Source organism: Rosa rugosa, chromosome 4, assembly GCF_958449725.1.
Source record: "Rosa rugosa chromosome 4, drRosRugo1.1, whole genome shotgun sequence".
Taxonomy (NCBI): domain Eukaryota; kingdom Viridiplantae; phylum Streptophyta; class Magnoliopsida; order Rosales; family Rosaceae; genus Rosa; species Rosa rugosa.
In genome coordinates, this window is record NC_084823.1 from 22164391 (window position 1) to 22185112 (window position 20722).

General features: G+C 38.0%; 3 protein-coding genes across 3 annotated transcripts; 2 read left to right on the forward strand and 1 right to left on the reverse strand.

The window, feature by feature from the left end:
- The first annotated feature begins 685 nt into the window (after window positions 1–685).
- On the forward strand, window positions 686–8314 carry LOC133707278 (12S seed storage globulin 2-like). The gene is made up of 3 exons (XM_062132841.1): window positions 686–1138; window positions 7172–7868; window positions 8038–8314. Exons 1-3 carry the CDS (start codon window positions 949–951, stop codon window positions 8159–8161), a joined length of 1011 nt encoding a protein of 336 aa, XP_061988825.1. The 5' UTR covers window positions 686–948; the 3' UTR covers window positions 8162–8314.
- Window positions 8315–8936: 622 nt separating this feature from the next.
- On the reverse strand, window positions 8937–10853 carry LOC133745406 (uncharacterized). Its single transcript, XM_062173470.1, has 4 exons — window positions 10702–10853; window positions 9811–9921; window positions 9580–9704; window positions 8937–9491 (listed from the first exon to the last, which is right to left on the reverse strand). Exons 2-4 carry the CDS (start codon window positions 9890–9892, stop codon window positions 9258–9260), a joined length of 441 nt encoding a protein of 146 aa, XP_062029454.1. The 5' UTR covers window positions 9893–9921; window positions 10702–10853; the 3' UTR covers window positions 8937–9257.
- Window positions 10854–14335: 3482 nt separating this feature from the next.
- On the forward strand, window positions 14336–20722 carry LOC133745294 (kinetochore protein NUF2 homolog). The gene is made up of 11 exons (XM_062173352.1): window positions 14336–14595; window positions 14672–14887; window positions 14976–15066; window positions 15160–15339; window positions 16467–16556; window positions 18442–18549; window positions 19149–19202; window positions 19366–19480; window positions 19602–19759; window positions 19880–19975; window positions 20214–20722. The coding sequence occupies exons 1-11, from the start codon at window positions 14432–14434 to the stop codon at window positions 20253–20255; spliced, it is 1314 nt and encodes a 437-aa protein (XP_062029336.1). The 5' UTR covers window positions 14336–14431; the 3' UTR covers window positions 20256–20722.

Genomic DNA, 20722 nt, shown 5'->3' on the forward strand with positions numbered 1-20722 from the left:
AATCGGAGTTCGTATGAGAAAGTTATTGACGATTGAAACTTGGGAATTTTCTATAAATATAAGAAAATCCGGGATTTTTCATTAAATCCCAAAATTTTCCTTTTTTATATTTTCCTCCCCCATTCTCTCCGTTCTCTCTCCTCAGAAACCTCGGGTCCCGACCGACCCGACCCGGAGTTTTCTCTCTCCTCCGGCGTTCTCCGGCCACGACCCGACCCTCGCTGTGATCGCCGCAAGCCGCCCAGTCGTTCTATGGCACCATCTTGCCCCGCCGCCTCCCCCAGAGCTGGATCGAAGACACCACAGCCGTGCAAACCCGACCCGGCCGGAGATCCCCGATTCCGGCGTTGCACGGGCCGATCCTTCTCAGTTTTGGAATCTCCTCCTCCTTCTGATCATCCTCATATCCTCGTTGCATGACGATTTGGAGTGTGGAGCGAAAGATCAAGGTTTGAAGTTTTCGACGTCCCTAATTCGATCTAGGATCTGATCAGACGCACGAGATTGATCCAACTTCCAAGCTTAATCTAGGACGATCGTGTGATTCTCACGTATCAACTTTTAATATTTATAGTATCACAGAGTGGGTCTCTCACATATCACGTATCGACTTTTATAGTATCACAGAGTGGATCAAGTTGATATAGTCATATTTGATTGTATATATTAGTAAAGCAATAATTTACACAGTAACGTGCCCGAGAATAAAAACCCATATTTAATCAAAAACAAAGACTATCAAACTGGCGAGCTAGCTAAATGAATCATTATAGCTTGCGCTGAATTTTTCTGAGATTTGGATAAAATTCTCTACTGTACAATCGGATCCCTAGCTTAAGTACTTCTTCCATCTCCGTTTATAAATTCTGAGTACTACCTACCGATGCTTTAGACCCTTAGTCTCTGTCCGATCGAATAGCAATCCAGTAAGTACGTACTCGATCAATAATGGCAGAGATGGATCTAACACCAAAGTCAGCGGTAGCGGCGTTCGAGGGAGATGGTGGAGGATATTACATATGGTCATTTCCGGCGCTTGGGGAGGCCAACGTTGGCGCCGGCAAGCTTGTATTGAAGCCTAGTGGTTTTGCTCTTCCTCACTATGCAGATTCTGCCAAACTGGGATATGTTCTTCAAGGTATTTGCATATATATTTCATTTTGCTTCTGCCCGAAATTTAGTTGTTTTTAAATCAACACCAACGTATGTACTACGGCTACTCTGATACATACACACAAGTGTCTGGCCTTTTTTTTTTTTTGTTGTCATAATTTGGGAATCCAAATTATGCATATATACTAAATTAGAAAAAACAAGTGAGAATGAGAGTAATAATTAGTAATAATATACTTGAAATATATATATATATATATATATATATATATATATATATTTCAAGTATGCCATAAAAAAGAAGTCGATAAAAAAATCTCTTGTATAGAACTTCTCTTAAATTACGGCCGATAGAGAGAATAAAGAAAATATAAAGACATAAAAATTGGCTACTCAATAGATGTTATACACAATGATCTTTGAGTAGGAGACTCGTTTTTATGTATAATGTGATGGAAATCATGGCAGTCCCAAAAATTGTTTTCTTGATCCAAACGGTTCAGTTATCAGACGATTACTCAAAGTTACGTTATGTGTGATCAGACAAATTTTACAAAGTTTACCAAAAAAAAAAGACAAATTTTACAATCAGTTTAGATCATTACTTAAAACTATTATGTTTTTATTGCAACCTGTCAGGTACCATTATGATCAATATGAATTATGGTGCAGCTAGTTATTTATGTAGTCAAATTTGTATGCAATTGTAGAGGTAAATCGCTACACTAGCTATTTATCATTAATGAAAGGAGCTAGCTAGAGAAAAGAGACAATATACGTGATCATAACACACCCTTAGAACTGTCAGATCAAGGATTACAATTATGATTATCAATAATATGAATTATACAGTGGCGGAGCCAGAAAATTATATTTACTGGGGCACAAAAAAAATATTGATAATATCAAAGTATAAAAAAAATTGTATATGTAATTTTTATCTAACAACGGTAATTATCCTCAACTTTCATAATAGTCCCATCATCTACACTAGTAAAAATATCGTTCTCATTCGACTGCGGCAATACATGGGTAATTAATTTTTTTTTATCATTTCCGCATTGGATTGAGAAATTTGTAAATAAGAAGGAAATACAAATCTTTAATTGTAATCAATTCTATGATTGATGTCAACAAGAGATGCAACAGTATACGCTTTTGTTAAAAACCCTAGAGAGCTAGACTCTGGTAGAGCGCCGACTTTGAAACGGAGGCGAGATTTCCTATCAGTGAAAGGGAATGATGGCGCTGCGAGTACTGGCTTGGAATTGTCGAGGAATAGTTAGTAATTCCAGGAGAAGAGCACTGATTGATCTAATCAGACAAGAAAAACCAGCAGTTCTTTTTCTTTCTGAAACCCTATGTGACAAACACCAACTCGAAACTCTACGAATCAAAGTAGGATTCGATAATTGCCTAGGATGGCCCAAAGGAGATGATAGCCAAGGCATAGCGTTCCTTTGGATGAATGATGCGAAAGTACGCATCCGAAATTATTCTGCAAGGCATGTGGATGTAGCCATTGGAGAGAGTGGATCACTAGACGAATGGAGGCTAACAGGGATTTATGGTTATGCACAAACAGCAGATCGACACCAGACATGGGATCTAATGAGACAACTTGCAGCCCAATCAAACCTACCATGGTTGGTAGTTGGCGATTTCAACGAGATAGCTGACAATCAGGAAAAGACAGGAGGAATACCTAGAAGACATGGACAGATTCAAGCTTTTCGACAGGCCATGATGGACTGCTCACTTATAGACATGGGGTATTATGGTAGTCCATATACGTGGTCGGATTACCAAACCAAAGAAAGATTGGATAGAAGCTTATGGAACGTAGAGCTACGAGGATTATTCCCCTCGTCTCAGACCACCCACCTGCCCCCAAGCTCTTCAGACCACAGTCCTCTGCTAGTGGATATTAGTGAAGCCCCACTCCCCCGATCTGGTAAACGCAAATCTCCCTTCAGATTCGAACAGTTTTGGGCAACTCACAACGAATGTGAAGTAGTGATCAAACGAGGATGGCAACAGATAACAGATGGAGACCCGATGCAGCAGGTATGCCAACGTATTAAACAGACGGGAAAGGAACTCACAAGTTGGAACAAAGAAACATTTATGTTCCGACAAGTGGAGATGAGGGCAGTGAGAGCTCGTCTCGATGAATTACTAAGCAAGCCTTATGACGCAAATGATCATGGAGAGAAACAGCAGCTGCAGGCAAAATTTCAAGAATTGCTCACACAAGAAGAAACAGTGTGGATCCAACGATCCAGGGCATTATGGCTGAAAGGAGGGGATAGAAATACTGCATATTTTCACCGACGGGCCTCGAACCGAAAACAAAGAAACAAGATTCTTGGTTTGTTTGACTCAAACAACCAGTGGGTGAATGAAGCAGGGGACATTGAGAGAGTGATCAGTAATTACTACAAACAAATGTTTCGGACTGAAGGAAGCAATGCCAGAGCTCTGGAACTCATCCTCAATACGGTACAGCAGAAAGTGACAAGTAGCATGAATGATCAATTACTAGCCCCATACACTGATGGTGAGATTCGCGCAGCTCTATTTCACATGCACCCATCAAAAGCACCAGGACCGGATGGAATGTCCCCATTTTTCTTCCAAAAATACTGGAACACAGTAGGGCAGGATGTATGCATGGCAGTGCGACACTTCCTTTCTTCTGGAGAAATACTAAGGGAGGTAAATTTTACACATATTACACTCATACCTAAGGTCAAAAATCCGAAACACATGACGGATCTTCGACCTATAGCTTTGTGCAATGTCTTATACAGAATCTGCTCAAAAGTTTTGGCAAATAGACTAAAGAAAATTCTAGCAGATGTTATATCACCTTTGCAAAGTGCCTTTGTCCCAGATCGTTTAATTTCAGACAATATTCTGATAGCAACGGAAGTAGCACATCATCTACACAATAACCGAAGGGGAGGAGATGGACAATTTTCCTTGAAACTGGATATTAGCAAAGCCTACGATAGACTTGAATGGCCTTTCTTACAAGCTATACTTCTGAAACTAGGCTTTGCAGCAGAATGGGTGGATTTGGTTATGGCCAGCATCAAAACAGTCAGCTACTCTTTTTTAGTGAATGGAGAAGTCAGAGGCTATGTAAAACCATCTCGAGGTATAAGACAAGGGGACCCTATATCCCCATACCTATTCATATTATGCGCAGAAGGCTTATCAGCCTTAATTGAGCACTTTGCACAACAACAATGGATCCAGGGTATTGTTCTTGCACCAACTGCACCACGCCTGCACCACCTACTCTTTGCTGATGACAGTTTCTTGTTTGGCACGGCCAACACAGAAGAATGCCAACAGTTCCGAAATATCCTGCACACATATGAAATTGCTTCGGGGCAAAAGATCAACCTCCAGAAAAGTGAAGTAGCATTCAGCAAGAATATTGATAGTACTGTGCAGCATCAATTAGCCAATTTGTTGGGGGTCCAAAGGGTTGACAAGCATGAAAGATATCTTGGATTGCCAACCTATGTGGGACGCACAAAAACAGCGGCTTTTAGCTACCTCAAAGAAAAACTAACTAACAAGGTCGTTAGTTGGCGAGCAAAATTACTGAGTGGAGCTGGCAAGGAGATATTAATCAAAGCGGTGGCACAAACAGTACCAAACTATGTAATGAACTGCTATAAACTGCCAATAGGTTTATGTGAAGACCTACAACAACTGTGTGCAGGTTTTTGGTGGGGAGACTCAGAGGACAAGCAACATATACATTGGAGATCTTGGGATAGATTGTGTGTACCAAAAAAAGAAGGTGGAATGGGATTCAAAAATTTACACTGGTTTAATCTAGGAATGTTGGCAAAACAAGGTTGGCGCATTGTGAGAAATCCGAACTCCCTGGTAGCAAGACTCTACAAAGCTATCTACCATCCAAACAGTGATTTCCTACATGCAGAACTAGGGGATCAACCTTCGTTCCCCTGGAGAAGCATCTGGGAAGGCAGAGCAGTACTCAAACAAGGTTTACGATGGCAGGTGGGCAATGGGCAAAATATTGATATATGGCGGGACTCTTGGCTACCAGACTCCTACCCTCGCAGTCCGACTACTCCGCAACCCAGAGACGCACCGAAAAAGGTATGTGAACTAATCTGTCCACATACAAAGAATTGGAATATACAGAAACTAGAGCAGTGGTTTGCTCCAGTGGATATAGAGCTGATCCTAAAAATACCTCTAAGCAAACGAGCTCCCCGAGACAGGCTAGTTTGGCATTTCAATACCAAGGGCCTATTCACTACAAAAAGCGCTTACTATGTGGCAAGGGACCAAGCGTTGGGGCTGGTTTTAGCTCCCCCACGAATTCCGGATGCATATGACAAGCTATGGCAAGCTATATGGACTGCAAAGGTCCCAAACAAAGTTGCTTTGCAGGTCTGGAGGACATGCGTCAATATTCTACCAAATAGAAGCTGCTTGAGTACAAAAGGATATACAGGAGAATTAACATGCCCATTGTGTGAAAATGGAATGGAAGAAAACATCCACGTATTCACAACTTGCGATTATGCTAAAGAAATCTGGGCAGCAGCGACAATAGCTCGGCCACAGGGTGACTTCGCAGATATAAAAGAATGGCTCCTACGTTCGGTATCCGTGACAAGCAAGGAAGGGTTTGCAAAAATAATGATGCTGATATGGGGAATCTGGAAAAATCGAAACACCCAGGTGTGGGAAGGAAAAAAACAACATCCTCGTGATGTTGTATTGATGACTATGAGCTGGCTAGAGGACTTCCTGAAAGCAAATAACAATGAACATCCTCATAGGGACAGAACCAAACGTTGGGAGAAGCCCCCTGAGACCTGGTTGAAATGCAATGTAGATGGTGCCTTTATAGCACAGGTGGGACTAAGTGGAGCTGGCATGGTATTCAGAGACGATAGAGGCCAGTTTCGAGCAGCAGCTATGAGACCTTTATCAGCAATTACCACACCTTTCCATGCCGAACTGCAGGCCATGCATGAAGCTGCTCAAATGGCAGCTGGAATGAACTACCAAAAAGTCATTTTTGAGACTGACTGTTCTACGCTGGCAGCTGCACTAAATCAAGAAGAACGAGATTGCTCTTTGCATGGTTTCCTGATAGACGATGTCAAAGATTTCATGCACCAACATGGGGAGTATATAATCATCTACGCTCCACGTGAGACCAACAAGATAGCCCACAACTTAGCTAGTAAAGCTTGTAATAGTAATAGCCAAAACTGGTTTGGCACTGCTCCCGTATTTATAAGGGATGCCATTCTAAACGAGTGTTCTCGTTGATCTGCTTTAATAAAATTCTTTTCAAAAAAAAATTCTATGATTGATGTCAAAAAGGTTTGGGAATGAAAGATATTATATAATAATATTATATTATATTATATAGGATATCAAAACCTGTTTTCCATTCTAGATATTGATATATTAAATAATTTTTGATAAGATGAGAATTGATATAATAAATATATATATATATATATATATAAGAAAAAAGAAGAAAAAAGTATATAGAAAAGAAAAGACAAAAAGAAGCAAAAACTAATAAAAAGAAAAGAAAAGAAAAGAAAAAGCCCAATTGGTAGGTTAGGGCCCTGGTTTCCACTTTCCACAATAAGACCGAACAAGAAGTTCCAAACTTCTTTCCTTCCTCACATACCTGCTCTCTTTGCTTGCATGGCAGCCAGCCTTGCTGCACTGAACTTGTTCTTTGTCCTGGTCATATATATATAAATCAACTTTTGCCAAGAAACATGACTGGGGCACGTGACCCAGGGTGCCCCTTCATCCCTCCGCCCCTGGAATTATATATATATGGTTCAGCAAGTTGTATGTAGTCAAATTTTATGCAATGTGCCAATGTCGGAGAGTCGGAGGTAAATCACTAGACTATCTATCATTGACTAACCGACCTAGCTAGTGGAAAACAGAAAAAGTAATATCTAAACACACTTGCATATTTTCGATCTTAGTTGTAACATGAATTAAGTGATTTAATGTTCCACAGGTGAGGATGGACTAGTTGGAATGGTATTCCCCAACACATCAGAGGAGGTAGTATTGAAGCTCAAGAAAGGAGACGTGATTCCGGTACCACTCGGAGCAGTCTCATGGTGGTTCAACAATGGCGGCTCATCCAATGACCTTGTTATCGTTTTCTTGGGAGAAACTACAAAGGCTTACACTCCTGGTCTGTTTACTTACTTCTTCATAGCAGGAACTCAAAGTCTTCTAGGAGGTTTCTCAACTGACTTCATTAGCAAGTCATTCAATATTACCAAAGATGAAGCAGATGAGGTCACCAAAAACCAGACAGGGGTTTTGCTAGTTAAGCTAGAACAGGGAAAGACCATGCCTAAGCCCAACGCACTCATCACCCAAAAACTTGTTCATCAACTCACTGTTAGTGCCACTTTGACTGAGAAGGAGTTTCCTTTTCTTAACCAGGCTGGGTTAAGTGCCAACCTCATAAAACTTGAAGCCTACGCAATTTCCTCTCCCATTTACACTACTGATTCTTCGGTTCAAGTGATCTATGTCGTTGGAGGAGGTGGTCGGGTCCAAATTGCGGGTCTTAATGGTCAGAGTGCGTTGGATGCGGAAGTAACTGCGGGTCACTTGATCGTTGTGCCTAGGTTTTTCATGGTAGCGAAACTTGCCGGGGAAAAGGGAATGGAGTGTTTCTCTGTCATTACAAGTTCCCGGTAAGCATCTAATCATATCTTGCATGATGCATTTGTACACTGAGCCCCTTCACTTGGTTTTTAGCCTATAATACCCTAAAAATAAAACTACAGAAGTATAAATAAGCACGAAATTTATTTATTTATAAGGACAACAATTAATCAGCTATTGTTATAATTAATTTTGTAGGGCTGTCCTGGAAGACTTAACTGGCAAGACATCAGTATTGAGGGCATTATCACCTGAGGTGCTACAAATATCCCTAAATATAAATCCAGAGTTGCAGACAATTCTCCAATCAAAGATTAACTAGAGAAATAGTAGTGGATCCTGCACTATCGAAGTCTCTTATTAATCGCATACCTACTTCCATATATAGTCTCCATTGCAAGACATGTAATAAAGTGGATGAATTAGAATAAAACTCCTGTCTGCAGAGGATTGGAGATTATTGTTTTCTTGTTCATTTACAATCTTTATCTTTGTGTGATTTTCTAAAGAGACCAATTATGGATGATATCTTTTTTGAAATCCATCGACATGATTTATGAAAGCGTCAAACTGGGAAGAATATGAACCATGGAGCCAGATGATGCCATTAGGTACGCAGCGTAATGAAAGATGCTCATTCATAGCTTGTAGCCTTGTACAGGTATGGGAGATGGACCACCTTTCCTTCATGGTTCTGTTGCACAACAAGTGTGACTATTGTTAACTGGATTTTGGCATTAGCAGTTAGTTTAGTCCCTGTTTCTGTGGCCCTTGTGTGAGAGTGTTGGCAAGTTTGCTCCTTGAACAAAATGAAGAGACTACTTCATGCAGTATTCAAATTGATAAATTTGTTGCTCTGCTTTAGAAATCTGTTTATAGTGTTTTCTGATTGGTTCAAAATGCTTGAAATGTTGGTAGTAGAGGTAGCTAATTAGAGTACTGTATGTAGATTATCTACCCTCGTAAATCTACACTCGTGTATATAATTAGAGCCTTTTGTTTCCCCATTTTTGTTTTCGTTAAGTACATATATATGGTATTCCTGATACCTAACTAGCGTCATTCCTGAAAAAAAGACTGAAGAATAAGAACACCTGGAATTCAATTTGACTTGCTGATAGTGATTAAGGGGAGCACTTTTGGGATGTCATTTTCTCCCGGAGAGGACTACATTTTGGTTGAACTTTTCTGGAATACAAAAATGACCCACACCACTGTGGACAACATTCAAGAGTACCGCAAGGCTGCAAAGCCACAACCTAGGTGATACAAACTAAAAATATATAAAACTTGAATGAACATACGTTCAGGAGTTACTGATTTATAGAAACCCGTGGGCAGTTGGAATGCCAGTAATTTTGAATGGTGAGTCTAATCTGGAGATAAGTTTGAACAAAAGATCTAAACAAAACTAGAACTCAGACTGTCTTCACCATCTCAGCTGCTGCAGCATTCGCATATATAGGGTGAAGCACATGACCTTCTTTGGGCTCTACATGCACCCACTTACGTCCACTGAGCTTGTGCTTTTCAAACTTTACGGTGCCTTCTTTCAGAGCGAAAAGAGTGTGATCTTTCCCTAACCCAACATAATTTCCAGGATGGAATCGGGTGCCCCTCTGGCGAACAATGATGTTTCCAGGTATCACTCTCTGCAGCGTAAACAGAAAAACCTCAAACTGATTGTAAATATCCACTTTCCTTTTGTAATATTCCCCATACAAAACATCAACCTCTTACCTCTCCACCGAATTTCTTCACTCCAAGATTCTTAGGTAAAGAGTCTCGCCCATTCTTTGAGGATCCAGCTTGTTTTTTAGTAGCCCAGCGCCTGAACATCAAACTCAATCCTTCCCCCGTGACGTCTGCAATTAGTGCACCAAGTAAAACAGTAGAGGTTAGATGCAGCAATATAATGAGTTCACGAAACATTTAAAATAGTCAACACATCAAGTTATATAAAATTCGTACCAGAGGCACTGCTGTAAACAGGAGTACTGGTAACGAGATGCTTTATATTCAATCTTTGGCATAGTGATGTTCCAAAATTCATTATGCTGTTTTCTGGAAGATGGAGTTATCCTGAAAGAAAAATCACCACATTAAGTGGTCTAAATGTCAGAGTTAAGTACTCCTGAGCACTAGAATAAGAAAAGCAGTGTTGCAGGAATCAAACATATGAACATGAACCAACTAAATTGGCAACTAATACGTAAATTTTATTCTTTTCCTGAATATACTCCTCCCTCGCTACCTTTGAACTAGCAGCCTACCCGCTCAATTGGGATAAACCCCTTGATTCATTTCGCAGTCACAAACAACTCAGGCGCTGGCTTTTCCTAGTGGAAACCCTACGTGCACTTGCTCAAAGTAAAAAGCAATTAAAAGAAAATGAAGACTCTCAAAAGACTTCAACCTTCCAAAGATTTCAACACCTTACATCTTTGCATTTTTTTTTTTTTTCAAGAAAAAGGGAAAATAGCAGAGGCCCCCCAACATGGAGCATTTGGGATTGCAAAATAGATCAACCAGTTAACATCTTTGGGACTGAAGCTTGTTTTTGTTTGGTCAATTCAAGCTGTGACATATACAAACTCAGAAAACACAGGACATAAACGAATTCAACAACCTACAACAAACCAAGCACTACAAAAGAAAGGCCCTCCCTTTTTCTAATTAGGCATTATAAGTTGGCAACAACCTTAAAGCTCAGCTCTATCACAGTTGGATTTCGATTATATTGAAAATTGAATGAAAAAACTATCATACCCAACCCAGAAATCACGTACCCAATCATAATTACCTACGAAATTTGAATTAAGAAACTAAGAAGTAAGTCAGAGATGGCAGATGAAACGTTACCCGAAGCAAAGAGGAAAAGAAGAGGAGATAAGCTTCCTGTCAATAGTCCTTTTCCTTGCGCGAGAATCTCCAGTGACAAGCTTCAGTGTTTGAACAAACAAAGAGTAGAACGCGAGGATACGAACGCAGAACGCCTCTGATCCAATTAGGTCTTTATTATTATTTTCTTTTTCTTTTCTTTTTTTTTTAAGGGTAAAAAGTCTCATTTACCCCGCCCGAGTATCCGATTTAATTACAAAATAACGTATCCAAGTCAAGTAAGATACGTCGTGTATCCGACCGTATCCAACGCATATCGCACCTGTATTTCAGATCGGTATGGAATTCGCTCTCAAAATTGCGTATCTATGCTTCATAGGAGTGTATTCACACTATTCCTTCCTCCAACAAACCAACATATTTCAATGAACACGATTATTTTTCCCTGAATCTAAATTCCTTGCACCGTCTATAAATCTATTTGTCAGATTTAGCTTTTCAAAACAGTGGAATCCCCCATTTTACACTAGGGATATAAATTCTTTCACGATGCCATATGCTCAAGGGCGAAAGTGCAAAACCAAGCACTGCATGTTACCATATATCCATATGTATTTTTAATCTTCACAACTCATAGCAGGAGGTCAGAGTCAAAACTAAGTTTTTCTCCTGACAGAAAATTTGTCAAATACCCAGTACCATTTGGTCTAGTAGCATAAGTCTTCCCTTTGTAAGTGGGAGGTCATGAGTTTGACTCACAATAGGCTAGTTGCTATGTCTGAGTTGTTGATTTGATAAAAAAAAAAAAAAAAAAAATTTGTCAAATTTTGCAATGCATTTAGACTGGGTAAAGCATTTTTTATTTAATTAATATAAATCAGGAAAGATTGTGTAATCCATAGCAAACACCTCCACGAGTATACGCATTCTGGACAGAACTATATAACTTATGAAAAGAGGATTTGCATACTACAAGACTACGAGAGTGAGTACCTTATATCTGTTTCTAGAAATTTAAAGAACTACTACTTATTGTTCATAACAACAACTACAATCAAATTTCATATCAAGCAAAAAAAAAAAATCCCAAATTCTTAAGAAGCCTAGATATGATAGCAAAAACCCTAAGCAAAATCTAGAGTTAATTTCATTTTACCTCCCTAACATTAACATGTTAAATCAGTTGTGGCCCTGCATTTTTAATTTCATCACATGTACCTCTGTGCTCTCCAATTTAATCAATCATGTCCAATAATTCATTTTTTTGTCAAATATTTTGTACATTGAAAATGTAGCTCTAATGTACTCCCTTGTATGATGACGGTTCACTAATGTGGCATGCAAAAATTATATCGTATGTGACTACAATTTCAAAATACATCACACAATAGTTGGCAAAAAAGCCAAGGTTTAGACAAGATTGATTGAAATTGGTAAGTACATGGGCATGTGTGATGAAATTAAAAGTGCAGGGGCACAAATGATTTAGAGTGTAAAGATTAGGGAGGTAAAATAAAATTTTTCCCAATATATATATACTAGTGCATGTCTAGTGGAAATGGTACAAGACAATAAGTTAATGTGAAATGGTGGAAGAATAATTCTATGAGCTGAAACAGCAATACCAGCCCATAAACCAGAAGCAATCAAAATTGCAAAACGATATGTTGTTGAACAAAAAAGAAGACTTTATTTGAAATGAGAAGGGATACCTGGTTGCCGGAAGGTTATACTATCCGATGTAACAGTGAGCCATGAGCGATAGAGAGAGATATGAGTAGTCGGGTCACTCAGGTGTAGAGGTTTAAGCAAATGTGTTGGATTGGTTGGGTATATACTTGGTTTGTGAGCATGGATATGGATATGGGTTTACATCATTACTGAGAAAATTGCAAGGGTAAATCGTATTGCTACTTGGACAATTTGGTATTTAGTCAAGAAAAAAGCTAGAGATTCCAAAAATTTGTACCAAATTAAGATCCAAATGACATGGCACATGCCATATCATCACCCTATAATTTTCACATGGTATATGTTCTTTGCAAAATTATATTTTTCTTAAGAGAAAATAATAATGTTTTGAAGCTGGTTTCTGCTTACAAAACAATTTAAATAAGAAATATCTCACAATCAAGAATGTTCACTCTAAATGGTAATGTCCTCCTTTACAATTATGTACGTTGTCATTCAAAAGATGTGAACTAAAAAATGGTAATGTCTCCTTTACAATTATGTACGTAAGTACGTTGTCTTTCAAAAGATGTGAAGAAAAAAAAGCTCCGATGAGTCCTTGAATTTAGATCAAGTGAGGTTTTTGGGCTATCATTTTATATTAGATGGAATCCAAATTGAGGAGTTGCATAAAAAATTGATGATGATGACTTGTGAGTTGTAATTTTAGGAGTCGTGGGTGTTATCAATGTTGGGATTGTTAGAATTTGATTGTTTGTTTGCGAAGTTTATTTCCTCTCTTTATATTTCAAAATATTATATTAGTCCCTCAGTTAAATTAATTTTTATTTACACATTAGAAATTAGCAAGTCAAAAGAGATTACGTGGCAACAGCCATGTTATTTGGGATTCATATTTGGTAAAAAAAAAAAAAAAAATTGGATCTCTAAGAGCATCTTTAGCAATGCTAGCCATTTTTGAGTCAAATTTTAGCTAAAAAGTCATTTTAGTTAGCCACTTTAGAATTACGTCTGCATCAATGCTCTCTATTTTAGCTAGTTTTGAATTTATATTATTTTTTAAATGAATATTAAATAGTTTAAATGTATTTATAAATTACATAAAATAACTTAAAAATAATGTTTTGAATTATAGAGAGCCTCATCTCGCTCTCTATATTTAAGAGCGAGATAACTAAAAGTTATAATAGAGAGCCACTTAGGAGTCTGGTGCAGCTACTAAAATAGATAAAAAACTAAATATGCTCTCCAAAATAGCTAAGGAGCCAAAATAGAGAGTCACTACTCTTTAGTCAATAAAAGAGGACCCATTTTGATACTTGAAGTTATCTCTATTAGTTCTATCCATATTTCCTTATATATATAGAGTAATAGAAATATAGCCTGCGAGTGTCTAGAGTTAATGCATTTTATAATGGGAGTCAGTGATGGTAGGAATCTGGTTGGTGCAGGTGGTGGTAGGAGCGGTGGCGCCTAGGCGGCTTGATCTGGGTCGTGATCGATGGTGGATGTTGGGCAGCTTGGGCCTCTATCTTGCTGGGCTTGTTTTGGGCTTAGCCTATTTAGTGTTTTTTTTTAATCTACCATTGTTTAGGTTTTTTAAACTAGCATTGTTCTCTAGGGTTGTCTCCTAGGATTTCAAGAAATAAATCGGGGTTGGTGCTTGGTTCCGTTCTAGTGCTTTCTATAGTAGTGTCAAATTACTGGCTTTGGTCTTAATCTTAGGATGATGTTGCAATTTAGGTTGCTCTAAATATATTGTTTCATTTGATACTCCTTAAGAATGACTCAATCTTGTCGTAGCTCTTCTTTTGGGTACAAAAGTGTCATCTATCTTTGATATTAATAAATTGACATTCAATTTCAAAGTAAATAATTTTCGCCCGCGTGTGAGGCCCGTACTTTCCTGTTTAATTTTTTTTTTTTTTTTGGGTACGAGTACAACAGTCTCTTATTTTGAAAGGAACAATCCTCTTTTCAATGTTAGAAGGAGCGCGAAACGTGAACTGAATCTGAGAGGCTGAGAGTAGAGCAGAGCCGAGCAGAGAGAGAGAGAGAGATGTCAAAGTTCGTATACCCTCGGCTGTCCCGGAGCGACATAGTGTCAATCGTGATGGACGCTCAGATCATGGATATTTCGGAGCACCATCTTCTCAACCCCAACCCTGATTTCGTCGCCGACCTCTACACCCGCATCCTCATCGCTCTCGACTTCTTCAATCAGTCAGTTTTTCTCTATTCTTCCCCACTTATTTCCACTTACTTGAGGAATTGGACTTAATTATTTCTCGATTTGCAGGGATTTTGGGCAAGTTGATTTCGATGCCTTGCAGCAGTTTGAGAATCCAGATTTTCATGAGACCTCCCTCCACAGCATCAACCTCTGCAACAGAATCAAGCAAGTCCTCGCCTTAGTCGATTGCCCTTACAATTTCACCCTCAAAGATCTCCTCAGACCCGACCCCAATCGCACTGAGTACTTTCTCAGTGCTATTATCAATTACCATCTTTACAGGTAAAATATTATTTTCACTACTTTTTCTTCTTCTGTTTTTCTGTGGGCATATGCAATTCTCAATTAACATTTTTATTATCATTATCAGAGAGACGAAAGTGAATCTACTCACCGAACTTATGAATCCTTTAACGGAGATTGAGGAGCAGCACCAATTGTTGCAGGGCCAGATTTCACAGGTATATCATATAGAGAAAAAGGGTATCTTGTAATAAACTCAAGGGATCACTATTTAGTTGTGTGCATCGATTCACCAATTCTTTGTTTTGTAGTTGAATGCTGAGATTGCGGGTTTCAATGAAGCAAGAGAAAAGGAGTTGCCTCTTCTTCAGGAGGTAGATGCCAGAGTTAAAGAATTGCGCCAAACCATTGAAGGCCTCAACAACGACCAAGTTAAAGTCAGAACTTCTCTTAAGAAGTTGAAGGAGAAGAGTGGAGAAATGGACAAAGAGGTCAGATTATTCAGTGCTAGGACTCATTTTGTCTGCTTTACCTAAATAAAATTGAAGTAGACATACAAGTTCTCAGCAGTTCTAGGAATATTGCGGTCACTTTTATTAAGGGAAACTGAAACTGTTTTTAGTCTCCAAAGGGATCAGAACTTGGCAATTCTATTTTGGTCTATTAATTTTTGTGTGTGTTTTCTGAGCTGGAAATTAATAGCGAGAAGTGCTCAACGGCTGGGATAAACAGTCAAGTTGGAAGAGTTGAGCACTTGACCAAAATTCTGGAATGTGGACTAGGAAGATGGTCATTGAAATATTTGGGTCTGCCTTTGGGAGGGAACCCCAAGGCGGTGAGCTTTATGAGATTTTGTAGTTGAAAAAGTGGAGAGGAGGTTAGACGGGTGGAAGAAGGCCTTCTTGTCAAGAGGCGCAAAGATACTTTTCTGTTGAGCAGTGTACCAATACTCTCTCTCTCTCTCTCTCTCAACTCCTGTCTAGTGTCGCAAACAGGACTGAGAAATTGATGAAATACTTCTTATGGCAGTTTGTGACATAAGTAAAAGAAAGAGGCAGTTTGGGCCTTTGGGGATGGAGAACTCGGTGAAAGAGACTCTACTTGAGAAATGACTATGGGGGTTCAAGGAGGAAATAAACTCATCATGGTATGCAGTCATTAGAAGCAAATATGTATTGCAAAAAAATCCCTGGGATTTCAATACCGTGCTCAAGGCTGAAGCCGTGATCCATGGAACATGGCATTAATTTCTTTACTGCTTGTTTCAATTTTATGGTGGGGAATGGAGAAAGGGTTAGGTTTTGGTTAGAGAGATAGGTTAGGGACAGAGCTCTCTTTCTTGCCTTTCCTTGTTTATATATCATCTCAAAATCATAAATTTCCCATTGCTAAAAGGTGTCAACTCATGTGTCCTTCCTCTGAGTTGGGATTTTGGGTTTAGATGGAACCGTAATGACCTGGAAGTCAAGGAACTCACTGGGTCATTTCCTTTTCATCTCAAATTGGGATTCATTTATTTATTATTATGTCCAGATATAAGAAGCTACTGGTATTCAAATATCGATATGCTTTTCTTATTATTCTTTCTTTTTTCCTGTGTCTTATTCTGTTTCTCCAGATTTCTGATGCTGATTTTGATCTGCTAAAATGTGATTCCGAGAGACAAGAATTACGTTCAAGAATTGTACAGTCACCAGATAAACTGCAGGTACCTTTTTTATTCATGTTGGTCATAGTATTTTTGTATATTTTTGTATATGATAGTTCTATTAGTTTTGTATATGATAGTTCTGATTCATCAACTTTTACTACATTCCTGTTGGTTTGCATCCACATTCCATGTGTTAGTTTTAAGTGTTGTTAACCCGTTTGTATATTTCATGCTGTCATGCTTTTGAAACCCCATACTGATAATTTGAAGTTGGAAATGACCATGATAGGAGACGCAAGAACTTGAAGAAAAAGATGTGATAGTCTTAACTTGTTGCTTTGGTCCTTTTCTAAATACCTTTTAAATAAGGTTCTTTTAACAAATCTAAAAATGGCCTCTACTGTTTTGGTATAAAACTAAAATCAGTCCAACTCAAAGGACATACCTCTGCATGATAATTAATTTTTTTTGATGAACTAATAAAATCTTTCTGTTTATGGAAAAATATAGAAAGGGAATTGATCTCTGTCTCTCTCTCTCTCTCTCTCCCCCACCCACATACACAAACAAAGATGTTGTGGCTTCAGATTCTGAAATTGTTAGTCATGGTGCAATGATCCTCACCATGGCAGATTTCTTTATTTTGTATTTTTTTTTCAAGCATAATGGCACTTCAGAATGTAAAATTTACAAATTCAGTCCATTATGGCCACCAACTGGAATCCACATAATTTGGTCTTGAGAATATTGGGAAGAATCCCAGGCTCTGGAATAGTAGAGATGAGCTCATTTATGCAGATCTTTTAAGCCTTTTGAAAAGATGATGTGCGGTCCAAATTATTACATATAACTTACTAATCAACCTTCAACTCTAGTTCTTGCTTATTGCACAAGCAAAGTAATTTCTGACACTTACGTAGGTGTTTGAATTCTTTTGGTACAAGAGAATAAACATTCACATACCCTTGCCTAGGGGCTACAACATTACTTTTTCAATTCTTGTGGATGTGCCATTTTTACCAGTTTGTCCATTTTTTTTTTGGGGAATCATATGAGTTTCCTTTTAAAATGATCCACTAAAGTTTTAAATAAGTCTCAGAATGATCTTTTATTCATGAATAAATTTGTTTACCAGAGTAATAACCAAAATTGGGTTCGGCTCTGTTGCACTGAGCATCATGCCATATTGATACTATGAAACTTGCCAGCAAATGATTAGCACTTTTCTGTTACTACAGCAAATCTTTTTAGAGAACAAGTGAATTTATCTTGTAAGAAGTGTGATAACCGATCAAATGTAGTACACTAAAGAGTTTGGTCTTGTTGAGTGTCTTTCCCACCCCACAAACGTGAAGCCTTGCCCTATGTTTCATAATGTCCTAGGCCTCAATCTCCAGTTAATGTTATTAGAGGAGGCTATCCATGTGTTAGGCCCAATGCCCACATGTGCTATGATGTCCATATCTCGCTAAATTTATGCCAGGTGTGAGGGTGCATGTTGAGAGTTATATACCACACCAGGAATGTGAAGCCTTGCCTTACCATTTATACTGGGATTCACATGGGTAGCCATTAGGTTTTGGGTTATATGATCTAAATTGTTTAGGCATGTGTAAGTATCTAGCATTAAACTCAACAGCAAAGCACAATCCTTGACACATATGATTAATTGGTTCTGTTATGAATTGCATATATCTTACTAAGTATTTATTTATTTCCTAATTAGGCCTGCATAAGAAGCCAGTTGAAAACCCTAAAGTTATGCATCCTTTTTAATTTCCAAGTTTTCATCAAACAAGAAGTTTTTCTCTTCGAGTATTGGCTATATAACTGCGTACTTCTTTTTTGTTATGTTGACTGGGGCAGTGTTTCTGTAGTTTCATTGATTGTTCAGCAGATTTGTGCTCCTTTTGAACTAACTAAATCACACTTTTGCTTAAAGAGGGCTGTAGAAGAGAAGAAATCAATTCGAGAGAAGGCAAAGAATGATGAAATGTCAGCCATGCAATCTTTTAAGGAGAAGACTGCTGTTGAGGAGGTTTATACGAAGGTAGTATGTTATCAGAGTGCATGTTTTTCTGACCACTCTGCATGCTGTTCTTTTATATGTTGATCTAATTATTTAAAATGCACTGCGTAGGCCTGTGTAGTTGAAGTGTCTTTACTTCTGAAAGCTGGTATTGGGAACATTCTTGGTTAGAACTTAGAAATGACTATTACCTTTAAAAAATTAAGGAATTTTGACACAAAAAGCCCAATCCAGTCAGGCCATGAGCAGTGTGTACCACTGTGGATTTTTATACTTTTCCATACGCTCATTTTTTCTTTTCTTTTCGGTTTTTGTCCATAATGCCAGACGCTAATGACACTTGCAAATATTACTGGCACTGAATACACTAAAATATAGTTATATTGGGAACTGATACAGAAGTAGTGATATACATTTAAGTATTGAGTGGTGAATATAACCATATTTTAGTTGTATTAGTATATTGTTAATAAGTTATTGAACGTAGAAATTTTTGTGTTTGATATGCTTCCACCAATTCATATGTAAATTATATATACATAGAGAATAACATGTGTCTGTGAAAGAATGTAGTTGGCTACTGCTAATTTTATCAATAACTTTTCTGTGCGTATTCTCAGGTTCTAAAGAAATTATCAAAGCACTTGGCCCAGATGCAAGCTATACAAGAACAGGTATGCTTTAAATCTGTTTGCTTTCAAATGTGAAGTGCTTGTAGCAGTATCCAGATTTATCTTACAGCATAAGATATGGTTTCCCTTCTTTGTGCTAAACGAACTTTTCTTATTCATTGCTTGAAATATCAACTTCATAACATTGCCACTTTTGAGTTATTAGGTCAATTCTGCTAAATTTGCTGGCAAAGACTATAAAGCATTAAAAGATAAAATAAGTGATGATGAAATCCTGATCAAGTCTCTTCAGAACGAAGTTGTGAAACGACAGGCAAAAGGTAGTCTCTTATAGTCAATTTTTGTTCAGTTTCTTTCTTTTATGAACAATTGACAGCTTAATATGAGAGATAAATGGTCAGTTGTGCTTTGGAGTTTAGAGCTGTTTTTCTCTTATCTCAGTGAAAGATTTGAATGACTTGAAAAGGAAACTAGAAAAGGAAAGAGATCTAAAGTTTGAGGAGGCTACTAAAGAATATAGTAATGTCAAGCTGGAGGTGGAATCAAGGAGGGGTGTTCTCGAAGCAAGGCAAAAGGATGTTGAAGCTGCAGTAGCAGAGGTATTTTATGTGTAGATTATGATGGGGTATAGTTTTCGTATTTTTTAGATTCTCTTCTAATCTAAAGTACGTATTTGATACTTTCGGTAAAGTATATAATTTTAGCTCTGCAATTGGTAGGTGGATTCTATAACTGCAAAGGTTGCCTCGGTAAGAAAATCTGCAGCAGCCGATCAGCAAGCATTAGCTCATAAGTGTGAGGAGATCATTAAAGAGGTACTTAGCCATTGCAGTGTTTTTCCCTTTGCCTTGCTCAACTAGCTTTAGAACTACCGATTTGTATTATTCACGATAGCCAAATAGGAAAAAGTTTGTTTTCTCTTCTTCAATTTGTTGAAGAGTTTTTTTAGGTAATGCTATTTGTTTCCCTTACACTTTATTTTTTTGCTTGATGTTTCGAGCCTTGAACAATTTTTAATGGTTGCAATATGTCTCTGTACATGAATGGTTGCAGTTCCACCAATATGCAAGTTCAATTGGGGTCTTGCTGCAATGATTGATAGAGCGTCAAAAGCTCATTGAGCATGAAGCAGGTTCTTTTGGAATTTGTTCGCTGGTTTGACTGCAGAAAGTATCTTGTTTCTTCAGTATACATCTTCCCCTTGAGCCTTAAGCATCCTTCTTATATAGTGACCAAAAATATACATCTTCCACTTGAATCTTGTTTCTTCAGTTTGACAAGAAAGTTTCACCGGATGCTTTATCCCTCATACAAAAGAATGCACCTTGGGTTTCAACAAGGTTGCCTGCCTTTGCTTGGTATGCAGATTGAGTTGTATAATCTCCTCTTTTTTTTTTTTTTTTTTTTTTTGTAGAGCGAGTTGTATATTATTTTTGAAAGGCACTTTTTAGAGACCTTTATCTTCATAGTAGTAGTTTATTTAGAAATAAGGTGCTGTTTTGATTATTTGTCCTCGGATGATTCTCGAAATGAACCAGAACAATTTATAGCTTAATTCCTGT